Genomic DNA, 17,503 nt, shown 5'->3' on the forward strand with positions numbered 1-17,503 from the left:
CCTGCAGGTGGGTGCAGCTTTAAGCCTAGGCATGCTGGCACACCAAGATGTGCCCAGTGCTTTGCTTTCCATGGGAAGGAAGCTGGTTTGAGGGGCAGAGGGAGTGTGGATCCTTTCAACAGCTCCTACACTGAACTGCCCAAGGGACCAGAGCCTCCTCATGCCTACTCAGAGATCACTCAACATTTTGGGTGCACTGAAAGCAGGCTGCTTTGCTCCTTCAGCTCCTGCTGTAGTCAACAGAGAGACAGTTCCAGCATGGTTCCCTGCAGAAACCCAGCTGAAGCAGAATCAACTTTTCTCTATTTACTCCTGTTTCTTCCCTCTCTGAGGAAGCTGTGGGGGTCAAGTTAGGTCCCTAAAGATGCATACTGTGATTATACCCAAGGACAGTTAAATAGGTTTCTGTAAGTAGTAGAGACTCAACTGATGGTACAACCAAAAACAAAGTTCTCAACACCTACCTCTTTCCCATTTGGCCCTAGCATCCAAAAGAGTTTTTGTGTTTGCTTGCAAATAATTTAGAGTAGTCTTGGGTGTTTAATAGCTGTAATACAGCACTACGATTCCCATTTTGACAAGTTCCTAGCTTGATGAACATTGCTTACTCTTCAAAACCCCCAGTGCACTTCTGCTCATTTAGATTTATGGTAACTATCTCTAGATAAGAGCAAGGGTAGAGAAAATGGTGGAAAGGAATACAAGATTTTTCTTTAAAATTCTCATTATTAATTACTAATTACTATTAATGACTAATTATTACCTGCAGAATGGAAACTGAAAAATAAATGTTATTTGTGCCATCTAGCTCTTTGAGATCTCGGTTCCCTTGACAAGTGTTCCTGAGCCTGTGCCCATCAAAATTGCCAATCACACAGCCTGTAAGTGTACATCAACCACCCAGCGCCAGCAGTACACCATCATACGAAGATCTGTCCAGTACCCAGAGGAAGATGGGTAAGTTCCCTCATTTGCAAACTTCTACACACATTGAAATTGTTTTGTCCTGATCTGCATGTTATACTAGTCCATTCTCTTTCTGTTATCCCTATTGTTTTTCTGAATAACTTGGTTAGAAAGTTCACCCAAACCATGTCAATTTTAAGTGAATGGTCATCAGAATTCAACAAACTGATGGCCAGTTCAGCAGCATCTGGGGTCACCAAGATATTGAGGTTCTTGAGCAGGAGCTCAAAGTGCTCATATTGGCACTATGCACCACTGGAGCTATTTGAGAATGTGTGCATAGATGTTTTCAGCCTGACACAGCAGCTCTGCTCGTGCATTATTTAGCCAGGGCACACTGAGTTCTGTGCTCAGGCTAAAGCCCTCTGCCACACTTTATGGCATATTGGGTCAGAATCAGTGTGAATCTTGGCTTTTCACTTTTTGATCCAGTCTTGGTTTGCGTCTGTCGGGCTCATGGATGAGAGAAAAGTGACCTCACATCTCACTCCAAAATGTGGCATAAAATTCTAGTACTCCTGGTGAGAAAAGGCCACACAAATAAACAAAGACTTTAGAAACTCAAATAGCTTGAGAGACTCACTCGAAGGCAGCTCAAAAATCTCTGTCAAGCCCTGCATTCTGCTTATCCCCATCACTGCCCTTGAGTTGGACATTGGGGTGGTGAGAGGTGGCATTTCAGCAAAGCCACTCCAGCCCTCCCTCAGCCTGCTGGCCACTCTGAATCCTCTTCCTTGACAAACACAGAGTCTTTTTCAGTTTGTGAGTTTCCCTCCCAGAGCAAAGGGCCTGAAAGTCAATCTGTTCCTCTGACATTGAAATAGACCCCTGTGCATCCATGAGCATGGGCAAATTAAACTGGACCTGAACCTTCTGGCAGCAAGGCAAAATTCAGTAAAGTTACACAACATGAATACTGCAGGACAAAGACCACCCTGCCTGGGGTATAGCTGTTTTATGGAAAGTGGAGCTGCAAAACTGTAGCTTTTTCCTAAGGCTGTAATCTGAAATAGGTACTAAACTTCCTTCCTGTGTCACTGGGAGCCAGAGAGCTCTCCCCTGTCATCAGGACCACCCAGACCCCATTGCTTCTGTTTGCAGCAGTAATGCACACTGGGATGCCAGGGCTTCACGTGGGACAGGAGGCAGACCCAGCACACCAGTAGCTCATTTTGCCAAATGGCTACTCTTATGCCCCTAATTATCTTTTTTGAATTCCTATCTTAATTTCTTTTTCTTCTAGATGCCCCTTTGCCAACAAATTCTGCCATAATGGATGGATCTGGGATAGTGACAAATGTGAATGTGTCATAGACACACAGCACTCCAACAGACGAGAAGGTAAAGATGGAATGACAAAGAGACACTTTTGCATACTCCCACCAAGGTCTTTGTCTCTCATTCTGGTCTTCTCAAGTTTTTTACATTGAGAGAGTTAAAGTTATTCCACATCCCTAGATAGACTTTGATTATGGTGTGGGAACTCACCTGAAAATAAACACACATATGTGCCCCCACCTCATGTTTTTTTGCTTGGATGTTTTACTCTCTCTGTACCAGCAACCTGAGTAGGACATAGGAAAGTATTTATAAGATTTTGTGAAGTAGGCATCCTGTACAAATTTTTATTTCACATGTGCCTTAAATTCTATGAGAGGCATTAGAAAATCTTCTTAACTGTAGGAAAAAATGCCCTAGAATACATTGCATGGGGCAGGTACTATTTTTTATTATTATTATTGTATTTTTAGTTCTTAAGAAAAGAATTAATAAGCAATAAGATTATGAAACCAGTCCCGCACATTAGCTGTAGTCAGTGCAAAAAGTTATACAACCTTTCAAAATATTTGAGCACTTTTAATGATAATCTTAAGTTATTTAGGAATCTTTCAAACTGATATACCCTACATACTCAGGAGTATGTATGTATACTTCTTCAGCTCTGTGGAAGGAAATGGAAGAGGATAAAATTTGTAGAAGAATAGCAACCTCCTTTAAGAATAGTAACTTCCTTTCTTCCTCTGTTTCTCCAGTAAAATTTTAATTTGTCAAAGAAAATTGCAGGAAATATTCTGGGTGGTAATTGTGTAAGTCTAAACATACTTATTAACAATAAATATTAAAAGAAATAAAATTTTCTCCAAATCCTATGTAAAGTTTCTAAAAATTGTTTTTCTCGGGAAATTTTATTGGTCAAAATAACACAATCATAGCACTAGAGGAAAGAGACAGAAGGAAACCTTGCCTCTGTGCTTTAAGCTACATTCAGCAAGAGAAAGAATAAACCACTCAAGGCAACAATAAATCAATCTGGCGAGCAATTCCTAGACTAGCAAACTAAAATAAAGCTAAATAACCTCATAAACTGGTCTACTGATTGCAGTCTCCTAATGTTAATAAGCAAGAAATAATTTGTATAGGGGTTTCTGTTGCAACTTTTCTCACTCTGGATAAGATCCTCTGACCATCTGGTTAGGCAGTCAAACACAAGTTAGACTTTTCAGTCCAGAAAAGATTAGTACTCTATTTTAGACTGAGTCTGAAGGACTGAGAATAGCCAGAGCCCTCTTAACTCAGAGTCTTTTGTATAGTCAGCTCGGAGCATTAAAATCTGTGGCTTGTGTAATTATGGCCTTTTCTGACATACACTCAATACTTCCTCAGAAAAAATATCATTCTCTGAAGTACATTGTGTTTGGCAAGTGGCTGGGACAAAATAACTTAAAATCTGTCTTTGATGTTGAAACAAAGTGAGATCGAAACACTCAACACCACACATGCCAGGTTTTATCATCCAAAGGAAAGGGTTTGCCTTCCAAGAATTTTGGGCAGACTCCCTCCTTGCTTTCAATAGGCCTTAGGTTTTATTCTGTTGAGATACTGGTTTTTCATCATTAAGTAAATAATAATGAAAGTTTCTTTCAAGTAAGGTGCAAGCCTTTGCTGGCCACTGAGATCAGGGATCAGATGGCAGAGGTGCAGGTTACATTTCACATTCCATAGGTTATATCCAAGAGCTAATTGTACAGCTACAGGAAATTACCTTCCCATGACACCTTATATGCCATGACCTTTAATCAGGGATGTGCTGCTTGCATTTTAATAAAGCTTTCACAAAATGTGTTCCCTTTTTCCTAGGATTAGCTTCATATTGTATTCCAGATGTGCATTTTCAGGGGAGATATTAGACAGTGAGTTCCCTTGGCTGTTCTGGCTTTTCTTCTGAAATGAAGTATTTTCTTTCATCTTTGACAAATATGAATGTGCTCCTTGTTGAAGTGCTAGGCCAGCTTGCCCTCTAGTAGACATAGCATTACTGCTTAAAAATTTCTGCAGTGACTGTCTAGTGAAGTACACATGTGGTGGGTGAGGTAGTTTGCATGGATGTGCCTTTTTGTCATGGATATAGACTAAATCCTTTTTGAGATTATCTTTTAAAACTTGCTGTCCAGTAAATATTTGTGCATTCCAAAGCATAACACTAGGCTTTTGCAATATACATCACCCAAAATATTTTTGTGCCAAGTTCAACCCACAAGAAATAGCAGTATTAGAATAAAGTGAAATAATCAGTGCAATCCTCTCAAATACTTTTCTGCACAGGAAGTGGCAACAGAAATTGTGAAGTCTAGAATTTATCAGAAGGTACAAGTGTGAGTCCTAATGAATGTAGAACATACAGAGTCTCTTCAAAAGCAGGATTTAGTCCTGTAAAGCTTACTGCTAAAGGATGTATGTATTATTGCAGGACTCCCTCCTCTTGCCGAGCTGGCTATGTGTGGACAACATATGGAATTTGACGAAGAAAATTGTGAATGCATCTGTAGACATAAGTGTCCCACTGATTTCTTTCAAAGTAAAGAGAACTGCAGCTGCTATTTGTGTAGGGAGAGCCAGGAGAGCTGTGCTCTAAAACACAAGATATTTCATGCTGAAACCTGCAGGTAAGTGATCCTTGCCATGCAGGGTCTACACTGCAAGAGCTGAATTAGAGATGCAAGGGCTTAATTGGCTGGGAGGTCCACTTGGGATGAAATACCTTGCTGAAGTTAAGGAGATACTACTACTACTACTACTACTACTACTACCACCATCACTACTGATAATCATAGTAGTAGTAGTAGTAGTAGTAATAATAATAATAATAATAATAATAATAATAATAATATATATTATATATTATATTTACAATACTTACTGTATAAAAGGAATCTAAGGTTTGTTTGAATTTTTAAGAAATCTGGAACAGGCTTCTATTCAAGTGTCAATACTTAGTACCTTTTTTTTTTTTTTGCTAATCTTTAGGAATGATGATTAAAACTGTACTACAACTGATATTGGTTTTTGCAATGAGATGCAGATACTTGTAGGTAGGCAGAACCTATCCTGTTCCAGCTGTTCTCTGCACCAGCTGAAGGCAATCTATCTCATGGATGGTTAGGGACAAAGGCTCCCTAAATTTGCACACAGAGCACACAGCACATTCCTTATCCAGTTTGTCCTCAGAGCAAGTAATTTTCTAAACCTAATGCAATTTTGTACACATATAAATCTACTCAACCAGCTGTGACTCCACGGAGAAGCAGGAAAATGGTTTTGGGGCTACTATACTTCATGAATTTCCCTAATCTCTTTGTATTATTAGTTTTGAGGTTTCTGTGTAAAATCTCAGATAGAAAATGCCCTCTTAAAACACCTGTTTTCCTGGATTAGTTTTTTTTTTTTAATTTTTCAGAAAGCTTTGGTCCTGTGTAGAGGCCCAGGAGCATGCAGTAGCTTAGTCCCAAAGTTTATATAAGGATAGTCAGCATCCAGTTTCCCTGGGTACCTTGGCAGAGCTGTAGCTCACTGAGTGGTCACCCACAGGGTTCACTCCCAGTGACTTCATAGGTTTATTCACAGGGAAGATACTGTGCAAGAATTAGCATTTGCATCTTCAGGTTCAGCTTTGAAAACGTGGACAAACACAAAATATAAAGTATAAAAATAGATAAAACAATTAGCAGAGCTAAAAATGAGCATGAAAGAATTGGGTTATTTGTGTGTTTCAGACAGATAGGAGAGGAGCAATGTAATAATTTGTTTACATGAATTTGGCTTCTAGAAACTCCTGTAATCTGGACACAGGACCTTAATGCCAGACTTCCATGCAGTATTTCTGCAGGAGCAAAGCTGAATCATGAAGTGAGATCAGCTACTTTGCAGAGTCCAAGGGCAGCACTTTCCAGTGCCAACCCTCAGGACTTCGCTGGTCTCAAGAAAGGAAAGCATCACTTAAGTTGTAAATCTGGACAAATGGACCACTGCAAGACATGTTGCTGTAGACAGAAACTGTGAGGCTGCAAATTCTCGTCTCCCTCTGCTGTAGGGTGTCAACACTTTCCCAAACAGTGTGTAGGAAGCATTGCAGTATTCAATGACAAAAAATTTGAGGAATGGGACAGTGAAGAATTTTTATATTAAAATGCTTTCCTCTTTTGTGTTCTTTCTCCTTAATCAAACAGTTGTGAAGACAGATGTCCATCCCAACCCAGAACATGCCCAACTGCCAAACCAGTGTGTTCCAGGCATTGTCGTTGTCCAAAGGAGAAGAGAGGTTCTCATGGGTCCCAAAGCAGAGAAACTCCTTGACTGAGCTTCCCCTATTCTTTGAAAATCCACTGCTTTGCAAAGTAGCTGTCACTGACTTTCAAACAATAGTAAACATGAACATCTTCCACATTAATAGCAGAAGAATTAATCCAGTCTGCATTTATTTATTAGAGTAATCACTAACTGCAAGTGAATCCTCTGGGACATCATTGCTAATTGTTCTCTAAGAGGTAACAACAGCTGATGAATTTCTGTCTGCATGGAAGAAAGATTGGAAAGTATCAGTTCAATGTTACATTATGGAAGATGAAACTGTGTATTGGAAATAGAGTCACAGTCTCCAGCCAGTCGTTCAGAAATTGAGACTTGATAATCTTAGCCTCTGAATCCTTAGCTAATGCAGCTCCTGGGTAAAACTTTCTTCAGAAATTCAGTGTACAGGATTTGGCTTCTAATAGGTTGAGCACTGAGTTATTTGATCTACTGTTCAGCTTTGATTATCATTTTGTGTTTATTGTACAACTACTGTCAGATGTGCCATATTTAAGTGTATATAAGAAAATAAATACATCAGTTATTCGAGTGGATTTGATTTTTCTCTGTTATTTTTAAAAATCAGCCCAACAAAAAGAAAATAAGAAAAACCCCAAAGCCATTTCAAGTACAATTTTCTTACATTTGTTCCACAGGGACTGGCTCCTGCCCAAGCCCAGGTTGAAACAAGGTCACTTGACCCAATAGTTTCAGTAAAAAATAAGCTTTTTTTCCCATGTCTGTCTGACAGCATGTGTGATTTATTTATTTGTTGCTGGTGTAGTGTGTTAATCTTCCTAAGGGGATAACAGCACACTAGTACTAACTCTTCAGTGATTTTTTGGAAAAGCACTGTTCACTAGAAGATGGTTTTCCTTTTAACCTACCACGCAATGAAAATATCTCCTTTGCACTGAAATTCCTCTCCCCAGTGTGAGGCCTGAGTAACAGATCAGAAAAGGGCAGGACTATTTTCTGAGCCACTGAAGTCTGGTGTGAGCTACTCCAGAGAAAATATTATGAGCAATAATCCTGAATTGGAATTGATAGTTTTGACATCTGCATGATTTTTTTTTCCCAGTTGCTGAATTCTCCAATTCTACACTGCACTGTGAACAAAGGGAATAGAGTATATGAAACAAATGCTATGGAGATGGAGCGTTTGACACAACACAGGGAACAGGAAATGGATTTCTGATGTGCAACTAAGATTTTTTTTTTAAATTCATATAGAAAAACCAGATTGCTTTATAGTAAAATTAGAGACAAATCTGGTAAGATTGATTGAATGGCTGACAAAGCACCAAACAATTAACCATGCCTTTAGTCTAAGTGAGGCATTTAGGATTTGATCCTGAGTGTTGACAGTGTTTCCTAAGCCAGCTGGGACCTAGGTATGCAAACATACCTGCAGGCTGTTTGTGCTGCTCTGTGAGCTGCCCTGGGATCCTTAACCGAGCAGCACAGTCTGACCTGTGAGCATCCTGGTGGAGCCCCTGCAGCAGGGTCACCCCTGGGCTGCACTGGGCTCCTGTTGGTGGGTGCCCCTCCAGAGAGAAGGACATGTGCCACCAGCATGGCTCTGCATGGACAAGAAGGGGAAGGCAATCCCAGTGCAACACCAGGTGAAGCAGCCTGGCACCACAAGCACACCCTTACATCTCTCCTGCTCCTCCAAGAAGCTCTAAATTCAAACACCTGTGTGGTGGTGAGGTCCCTGAGCTGAACAGGGGAGTGAAAGGAGTGAGTGAACTTCCCCAGCACTTCTCTTCTACCTTATCTGGGGCACCCTGACCAAATGGCTGTGTTGCCAATAAGTTGAACCTGTAGCACAATCCTCAGAAAGCCAGGGAGCTGCAGAGGCAAACCTGACACTTAGCTGGTAGCACCAGAGGAATGTGGAGTTAAAAATACACCTTTATGCAAAACACAAATTTGTAAAGCTAAATTTTGTGGAAAGAAATCAAGCTTTTACATTTCCTAGCTTATCCTGGAGTTTAGCAACTGGAATGGTGTATTAATTACATCTGTGTCTTGTCAGTGTTGATCTGTAGAGGCTTCCTTAGTTTTCTGTCCTGACCAGTGAATAAATTAACTTCATTTTTAAAAATGGAATGCTCTTGCCAGAGAGACAAGTAAGTCTGCTTCAACCCCAGAAGACTCTTAGATAAAGCAGTCACTGAGGGACTGAAAACTATGTCCCAAAGCTCTTCTTACAGAGCTAGAGAGGGACTTGAACATGAACCACCTAACCTCCAGGAGACTGGAATGGCCATTAAAATACCTAGGCTGGAAAGGTACCATCACTGACCACCACTGTGAACCCTGCTCTAAGCTTTCCACATTTCCCCATTCCCCTGAAAAAGAGACCAGTGCCTGGATGTCCAACGCAGGACTGAAGATCCTATTGGGATGGAGTGAGGTGAGACCTTGCTATGTCCATAGGCTTCTTTCAGTCTAAGCCTCTGGGTGAATTTAACCTTTAACCTCAAAATTTTGCTCTTAAATCTTGTGGATCACTTTGTTCAACACTTAGGCAAGTATTTTTGATAGTGTTGTGGTTTAACCCCAGCTGGTGACTAAGTACCCCACAACTCACTGGACCTACCACAACCCTAGTGGGGAGATTTGGAAAGAAAAAGTAAACCTCATGGGTTGAGGTAAGAAAAATTTGATAATTGAAACAAAATTAAATATAACAGCTACAACAGCAATAAAAATCATAATGCTACTAGTAGTAGTAGTTGTAATGGAAAGGGGAGAGAGAGGAATAAAACCCAAGAAACACAAATTATGTACAACAGAATTGCTCACCACCCACTGACCAATGCCCAGTCCATCCCAGTGGTGATGGGACTCCCCTTCCCTAACTCCCCCAGTTTATATAGTGGGCATGATGTTCTATGAAATGGGATATCACCTTGGCCCACTGAGGTCAGCCATCCTGACTATGCTTCCTCACAGCTTCTTGTGCATCTGCTCTCTGTCCGAGCATGAGAAATCAAAAAGCTCTTGATTTAGAGTAAGCACTGCTTAGAAATAGCCAAAACATCAGTGTGTTATCAATATTATTCTCATACTAAAAACAAGACACAGCCATGTACCAGCTACTCAGAAGAAAGTTAACTCTATCCCAGCCCAACCCAGGACAGATACAAACATGCTCAAGCAACAGAGAATGTGTGATCATAAAAACACACCTAGAGGTCAATGTAAAATTCAGTGTTATTTTCACTGCATTTAACCCCCTACAGGTTCTTCTACCTGTGAGGGATTTCTGTTTTGCAGGATCAATGTGCCTAAAAGCTTGTGGATTAAGAATGGCTCTTAGGCTCACTGTGAAGATGGAAAAGGAAACTGCTTGTGATGGCATTCACTAGCAAGCATGACCTAAGCAGCCAACACACAGCTTTTTATCTAGTTTATAACTTTGATTCTCCTTAGGGGTTCTCAGCCCTGGTTTCTAAAAGCCTTATGAATGTACTTCTGCATGCTTCAAGCAGGACTGTCAGCTCTGGTGCGACCCACAGGCATCTTGCAGCCTATTTCTTTTGCAATAAATTCCCACCCCAGCAGATCATCTCTCCTAAGGCCCTGTGCCAGCCTGTTGTACAGGGTTCTGCTCTTTGCTACCCTGCTCTTTTAATGCTTAGAAAATTACCAAAGCCAGAGCACGTATTGCATGTCTGTAACATTCACTGAAACACCACGAGGAAAAGCTCAAGAACTGAAGCACAGTGTTGTGAATGACAGTGTGATGGATGGTCTTCACAGCCACAGCCCCAAGAATATCTGGATGTCACTAACTCCATGGCAGAGCCACAAATTCTCTCTGTGGAAGATCAGGACTAAAAGGAGGGTCTGGGTCAAGATGCAAACACATGCAGATAATTAGATTTTGGTGAGAATCTATAAAAGTTCAATGCTATTTTGTTGGTGAAATTCTGGATTTTTCATTTAAGAATATTCAAAAACTTCAAAATAGAAATGCTTTATGTTATTTTTCATATTGATACATCAGATTAACTTTTAATTAGGATATTTAAAATAACAATTCAGAAGAATTAAATGAGGTATGTAAAATTCATAGCAGATCTGGTTTTTGACTGATGTCATTAACTCTTAACCTATGACTAAATGACCCTCAGAGAGAGAAGGTTATTGAGCAGTGGAATGTTCTCTTTGAAGTTTGAAAGGCCTTTTATTTCTGTGTTCAGCATGACTTGCTTTTTAGGCATATGGACATAATTTACAGATTTTGTAGGCAGAATATAGTGCCAAAAATTCCTGTTGCAGTGTGTCTTAATTTTTATATAGTGAGGATGTCTAATGTGATATTTGTGTTATGTATGTACGAGGAATGACAGTACTTAAACAATAATTTTTAATTCTAAATAAACACACATGAAGTTTCTCAAACCATCAGTTTTTGAGTAGCTAGCTTCTACTTATATGTGCTTTCTTCAGGAAGGGGACAAGGAAGAATATGAATCAGAAAAATAGCTAAATACCCACACTGCTTGAAAGAGTCAGGAAACATTTATCTACTTGCAAAAGCCAAACTTGACTTCCAGGAGGGCAGAGGTCTGTGTGCCCTTACCAAATGCTGGGGACACGGAAGAAATTCAAGCACCTCCTGAAAGCACTGCTCTCATTTACTTCAAAAGCTCTCACAGGTCATATGCTGTGACATTGCTCATGGCAAGAATGATTCATCAGAGGGTTGGCAGAGCACATATAAACCCTGCCATACTCATATACACTGCAAACACATAAATCTGTAGGAATCCTTTGGGCATCCACTCCAGCTGACTCGCAAGGTCCCTTCCTGTATTCCAGTGAAAACAAATGTGAATCTGCTTAGGTTTATTTTTTGTTTTCTTGCACCACTATACCAATAACTGCAAGCCAGGATTTATGTGATTAAAGTTATTTTGCTTTACAGCAGAGTAAAAAAAAAAGGAAAGGAAAATCTTGAGAACCCAGAACTGAATCTGAGGAAGCTCCTTCAGCTGCCTGTTTTCTTTGTATTTTCTAAACAACTGGTAAATGCATTTCAACTTTAAAATACCAAAGAGGTTGTCATCTTCTAAGTCTGGACTTGTGGAGTGAATTGTTCTTTCTAGAACTACAAGGTGGATTTACTACCTGGCCAAGTAAATCTATGTTCTCATTGATTAAAGTCTACATTAAAAAAAACCAAACAAACAGGGGTTACAAGTGATGTACTGCCATTCATTTTATTTATCAAACTCCTACATCAGCAGTTACTTAAAAACCTCACAAAAAACTTTTAACTCAGGGGTAAAAAATCTGGTTTAAATTAAGATAAAAGGAAAGTGCTCCTTAGGCCAATAAAACCAAATGAGTACACAAAATGATGTGTCAGGGCTTGGTCTGCATTTTGAATTCAAGGCCATTAACACTCTTTTTGGTTTCCACTTTTATCATATTTTACAATGCTACTTAATGTGAAAGGTTATTCCAGACTGAGAGCAGTCAGTGGGGGATCCATAATTTAGCATGAACTGTTTCTTCTCTTAAACATCTAAAGGTATTTTTAAAATGTTCATGAATAATCAATGATTTAATTCTATTCTACATAGGTCTATGCTATAGATTTAAAAATACTACATTAGTTAGACAAAAAATATCTTCCTGTGGAGTGTGATTACAAATTAAATGCCAAAAAAATAAGGTGACAAAGTAGGAAGCATTTCACTTAGCCTTTTTGCCCCACTTTCTTATGTTTAGTGGTGTTTTTAATTGGTGAAGACTATCTCTCAAGTGTGGCTTAGGACCACAGGTCCAGCTGAAAGGGTGATGCAAGATACCCAGACTAACCCATCAGTTTCTGTTAGGTGATTCATTGGAAGGCATTTATCCAAAACTTTCCCCTGACCCCAGATCTCACTTTCTATGCACACTCATGTGTCTAATTTGATCTTTTTCTTGGGAAAGTGTATCCAGATTCCTATTAATGGAACAAACTTTTCAGAATTGTTTAAACATTGAAATAACAGTTGCACAGTGGTTATTTTGAGTCAGTCCTCCGAATAAAATCACTAATACAAGTGATGAAACACAAGGAAGAGCTTAACACATCCACAAAAAGTATGCAATGCTTCTTATCAACATTGTCTTTGCATTAAACATCAATATTTTCCTGTAGCTGAGTTATGAAGGCATATCATGAAAATCCCTTGAAAGTCATCCAGTCTCTCTGTTCCTCCATTTCCCTGTGCATCCCATTTTAGATCTGCCCACAGCTCACTCCTAAAAGCTTTCAGAGCGAAGAATGCCTGCACTTCTCTACCTGTGCCCTGGAGTACAGTCACCTTTCACCTTGCCCTGCTCCACATCAATTAAATTAACCTCAGAGCAGCACTTTCCAGCCCCACAGAGCTTGCAATCTGTGGCTTCTGTTTCACACCTTGAGAATGGTTTGCATGCCTGAATCTTCTCAATTCTAACAATCAAATAAAAATTACTTCTTCCTCCACAGACCTTGCCTTGTTTTCATCTCTAGATATTCAAGGCTACAGTAAGAGGATCAATTTAAAGAAAACCTCATCTCATTGAATGGATTTTAAAGTATAATTAAAATTAATTATTCTTACCTTACCTTTAAATCTGGATTCAAACTATCTAATATAGAGTGTATTATAGTATCAATATATAGAACTATAGATAGTTCATGTTTATTTTTTTATAAGCAACTCGGTTTCCTTTAAATTCACACTGTAGAATGCAGGCAGGTACTACTCTATTTGGCAAAATGATTACAGAGGACAGTGCTAAAAATGTTCTGGAGCGTTTGTGGGTAGGGGCATTAGTAGTAGGAAATAAAACATACCAGGTAAAGGTTCCTCAGCTTTGCACAGAGATATTTTGCAGCACGGCAAGTATGAACACATTTGAAGTTTCCAATAGCTCCATCTACTGTTGTCACTGCACCTTTTTTCTCCTCCATCACCAAGTCCTCACACACACTCAACTTTTGGTTAAACCCATTTTAAAGCTGAAACCCAACCAACAGTTCTGACACTCTCATTTGTGCCAGCTCATAGAATCATACAATGTAGAACTCTACACAAACTGCCAGGAGTTTTTAAGACTTTGTCAAGTACAATTTTAAAGATACAAACAAAAGACCTCTAGGACAGGCCTTCTCTTCTAGCACAGCTGATACATCAGTATTAAAGTACTCTGATGTGGCCCCAAGGCTGCAAAAGCAGAAACAGATCTGCAACTAAATAGACAGAAATATCTAGTTAGAAAAAAAAGTAGAACCAAATCTGGTGTGGTCAACATGCTGGGGCTTCATAACTGACACCAGACCTGTGTGTTACTGTAAATATTTGATCCAAATCAGAACTGCATTTCTGTCAAATTAGTCAGATGGCTTGTTTGTTGATAGTAGTGGTAGGCTGGCTGCAGGACAGATATCCCCTGGGTCTGCCAGTACAACACCAACTTCTGACAGACTTAAAATGTCAGGATAAGCACAGACACCACTTTGTATTATGTGCTCAGGAATCTTTTTTCTGCCCTATTTGATGAGTACTTAAGCTGGATCTTCTGGGAAGGCAGAAGACAGGCACCATCCAGGCTTTGTTTGCCATGACTGCTCCTGCTAGGGACCAGGAAGGACCAGAGGCCACGTGCCCAGGTACTGGAATGGCAGTGGGGAATGACTCACTGCCAGGTGGTGTGAGGAGGATTCTTCTCAGTAACAGCCAATGCCCTGTCCTGTGTCCTGCTAAGAGATGTAACTTGTTTGCAAGCCCGGAGCACTGGAGGCTGCTCCTGGTGTGCCTCCTTTGACTGCTCCCAAGGCCTCATGCTCTTCTTCACCTTCACTGACCTGATTTGACAGGGAATGCTCTGGGCTCTGGGGGGGAAGAGCACTGTAACACACAGAGGATTACCAAATAATTAAGACCTCAGGGCATGCATGAGAGGCACAGATCACACGCGTGAGAGCAAACAGGCACAGCCTTCAGCCTTGCCAATCAACTTCTCCCTTCTGTTAGCAATTCATGTCCCACAGATGAATTCCAAACTGCTTGGAAGGGAGAAGTGTCTGTAAAATGGAAAACCAACTTATTTTCTAGCATCTAAGAGAGAAATCTGGCTTCAAGAAAAGAAGCCCTTTCTCCAGTTTGTGTTTAGTGGTAATTTCCTTCACAGACAGCACTGCGGTTTCAACTTGAGACCTGTATTTCAGAAGTACATTAATATATAATTTCAGCCAGCTTCTGTGGGATTCCAAAAATAGGAAAATCCAGGTGCTTGAATGAGAAAACCATGAGTTTTCCTGGCTGCTTTATGGGAGGTATTCCAGCCAGGTAATAAGATTGGCCGTATGCAGTAGAGACCAGGCAAAACCAACCTTTCCACTGTACTATAGAAATCAGTTAGATCCTGTTGCTATTTCCCAGCAGCAAAAAACAACTGCTGAGGTAGACAGTTGGATACTCACTCCCCCTATGCAGGAATCTTAGAAGTGACAGGCTCTTCAGCCTTACCCTGTAAGAGTAAACTAAATGGAAGGACAATTAGTCCTCTTTCTTCAGAGGAACAATTCCAAATACTGCTTTCCTCTTTGTTTTGGAGCCTATTTAATTCCAGCAGGATCAAAACCTGCAAACATTGTCATTTTTCAAACAAGGTGTTGGGCTGTCTCTGGCTGTCCTGCTTGGTTTCATTAACCAGTCTCTGTTTATGATACATCTACAGGCCACAATTCTCCATTCAGCTATACTATTTTTCACTGATGCACTTCATTTGTGGCTTCCAACAGTTTCTGCTTTCCTGGATCATGAAAAGGAAAGGTCCTTCACTTCAAGCCAATTTTGCAGTCTCACATCACAATTCCACATCACAAGATTTCTTTTCCAGCAGCACTGTGGCTCCCTGGTCACTGCATCAGGCTCTAGAGCAGCACTGCTTCACAGTTTTTTTGTGAAGTACTCTGTGAATAACTGATAGCTTGCTTTTGTCAATTACTACTGTTTTTAATGATGTGTGCATGCTTTAGGCTTAGGGAGTGTAAATAAATGCATTAATTTAATACACCAACTTATACAGCAAAGCCACTTCACCAAACAGTGATAGTCTTTGCTCCACACAAACATGGAGTAAGAGCAATGTCACCAACCAGGCTGGGGGATAGAGTGGCAAATTCAGCCTGAGAGGAGGCTGAGAGGGAGTGGAAAGTGCAGAGTACTTGGCAGAAAGTTTTCCTATATTTTCATGAACACTGAAGAGGTCTCCTTGAGGCATCTGCTACCTGAACAAAGACACAGGAGTCTCTTGGAGTGTCCTCCATCTTCTCCCTCCATTAACTCAATTTATGAGATGTTTTAGAGAGCGTTCAAGGACCAGGCTTGGAAGTGGCAATTACTCTGCTGTCACAGGTTTTACATCTTTGCTCTCTATTTATCCTACAGTCTTACTCTGACCTCGTATGTGCTCTAAGTGAGGGAGTGAATATACTGAGCGCAGGATTTCAAAAGTGAGAAAATTTGATTCTTTCTTCAGCTGTTGGTACCTTCAGTATAGGCTTCACCTCAGTTCAGGCCAGGATAGACTCTGGATATGACCAGATCTGTGACAATTTTATGAATACGCAACATAACACCACAGCCAGTGAAAAGTGAATGTTATCCCATCCTTGTGAACCAGCTGTGGAGACAAAATTTAGCAGCACCTTTTTCAACTTGGCAGTAACAAAGATTCCTTTCCTTTGTCCTAGGCTCTTTGGCAGACAAATTTTTCAAGTTCCCTTAAACATGACAACAGGAGAAGGCTGCTGATACAGGGAGATTTACTGGACCCCTGACAGGAATGACATTAAGCCCAACTAGACATATCTAATGAAGAACACAGATGTCAGACCACCAAAGCCAATATGCCAGGCCAAAGGCATGAAGGTTGGCCACAATCCCTGATTTCCTTCAGAAGGACATCCAGAGCCTATGACCAACTGCCAGGAAATAAAGAAAGGGGCTGCTATGTCATGTACCAGCTACGATTTCTCTTCAGATTTTTAAAGTTTGCATACCAAGAATTACAACTTCTCTAGAGGACACACAGGAAGAACTAATCTAAAAGAAAATTTTCAAAATAGTTAAAACCATACAGCTAAAATTGGAGTAACTTGGCAGCTTGATTCTTCAGGGAGGTCACCACTACCATTTACCAGAGCTCACATGGGGTGCTGCACTGGAGAGCCCCCAGGTGCATTCCTCCTTCTCCTGGCACTACTTTGGTGGCTTTTTCCTGGATGTAATTGAAGGCCACAGCTTTACACTCAGGCTACAGTTTCTGTGAGAACTAGGATCCCTACAAACTCCTGCTTCTCAAACTCTTCTTCTTTCACACCCTGCTGTTGCTGTTGAAAAGCTTCTTCTCTTCTGGCCTCACACTCAGCTTCTCACCCTGAAATTCAGGTCCTTGACACCCCAGAGAACCACCTGATGATGAAATCAGATTTGCCAGTGCTGGTCCCATCTTTCTGAACACGTGAGAAAAATTCAATCAATGAGCAATGCTTTTCTTACTCAACACAGCTGAGGTTTTCACACCTTTCAGTTCCCAAAATGAAGTGCCTGATTTCCTCCTTAGTCCTTCCTGGGATCAGTGCCTCCAAACCACATCTGTCCAAGCTTCAACTAACAGGTATCCAGCCAGCACTCCAGCCTAGGTCAGCTTGTACTGTCACTCACAACAAGCACATTTGCATAGGAGCAGGGCGGGATCCCGGGATGCGGGGCTGGGGCGGGGCAGGGAGCGGGGTGGGGCAGGGAAAGGGGAGGATCCCGGGATGGGATCTGGGGCGGGGTCGGGAGCAGGGCGGGATCCCGGGATAGGGATCTGAGGCGGGATCCCGGGATGGGAGCTGGGG

General features: G+C 40.8%; 1 protein-coding gene across 1 annotated transcript in view; it reads left to right on the forward strand.

Annotated features, from left to right (window-relative positions):
* Nucleotides 1–6,737, forward strand: part of VEGFD (vascular endothelial growth factor D) — a 30,306-nt gene extending 23,569 nt beyond the window's left edge. Inside the window, exons 4-7 of the mRNA XM_084200953.1 lie at nucleotides 809–957; nucleotides 2,210–2,307; nucleotides 4,715–4,910; nucleotides 6,471–6,737. Coding sequence (XP_084057079.1) covers nucleotides 809–957; nucleotides 2,210–2,307; nucleotides 4,715–4,910; nucleotides 6,471–6,597 — 570 coding nt within the window. The 3' untranslated portion in view covers nucleotides 6,598–6,737. The remainder of the gene's footprint in view (nucleotides 1–808; nucleotides 958–2,209; nucleotides 2,308–4,714; nucleotides 4,911–6,470) is intronic.
* The last annotated feature ends 10,766 nt before the right edge of the window (nucleotides 6,738–17,503 follow it).

This window comes from Fringilla coelebs, assembly GCF_963513975.1.
Source record: "Fringilla coelebs genome assembly, chromosome: 2".
NCBI classification, from domain to species: domain Eukaryota; kingdom Metazoa; phylum Chordata; class Aves; order Passeriformes; family Fringillidae; genus Fringilla; species Fringilla coelebs.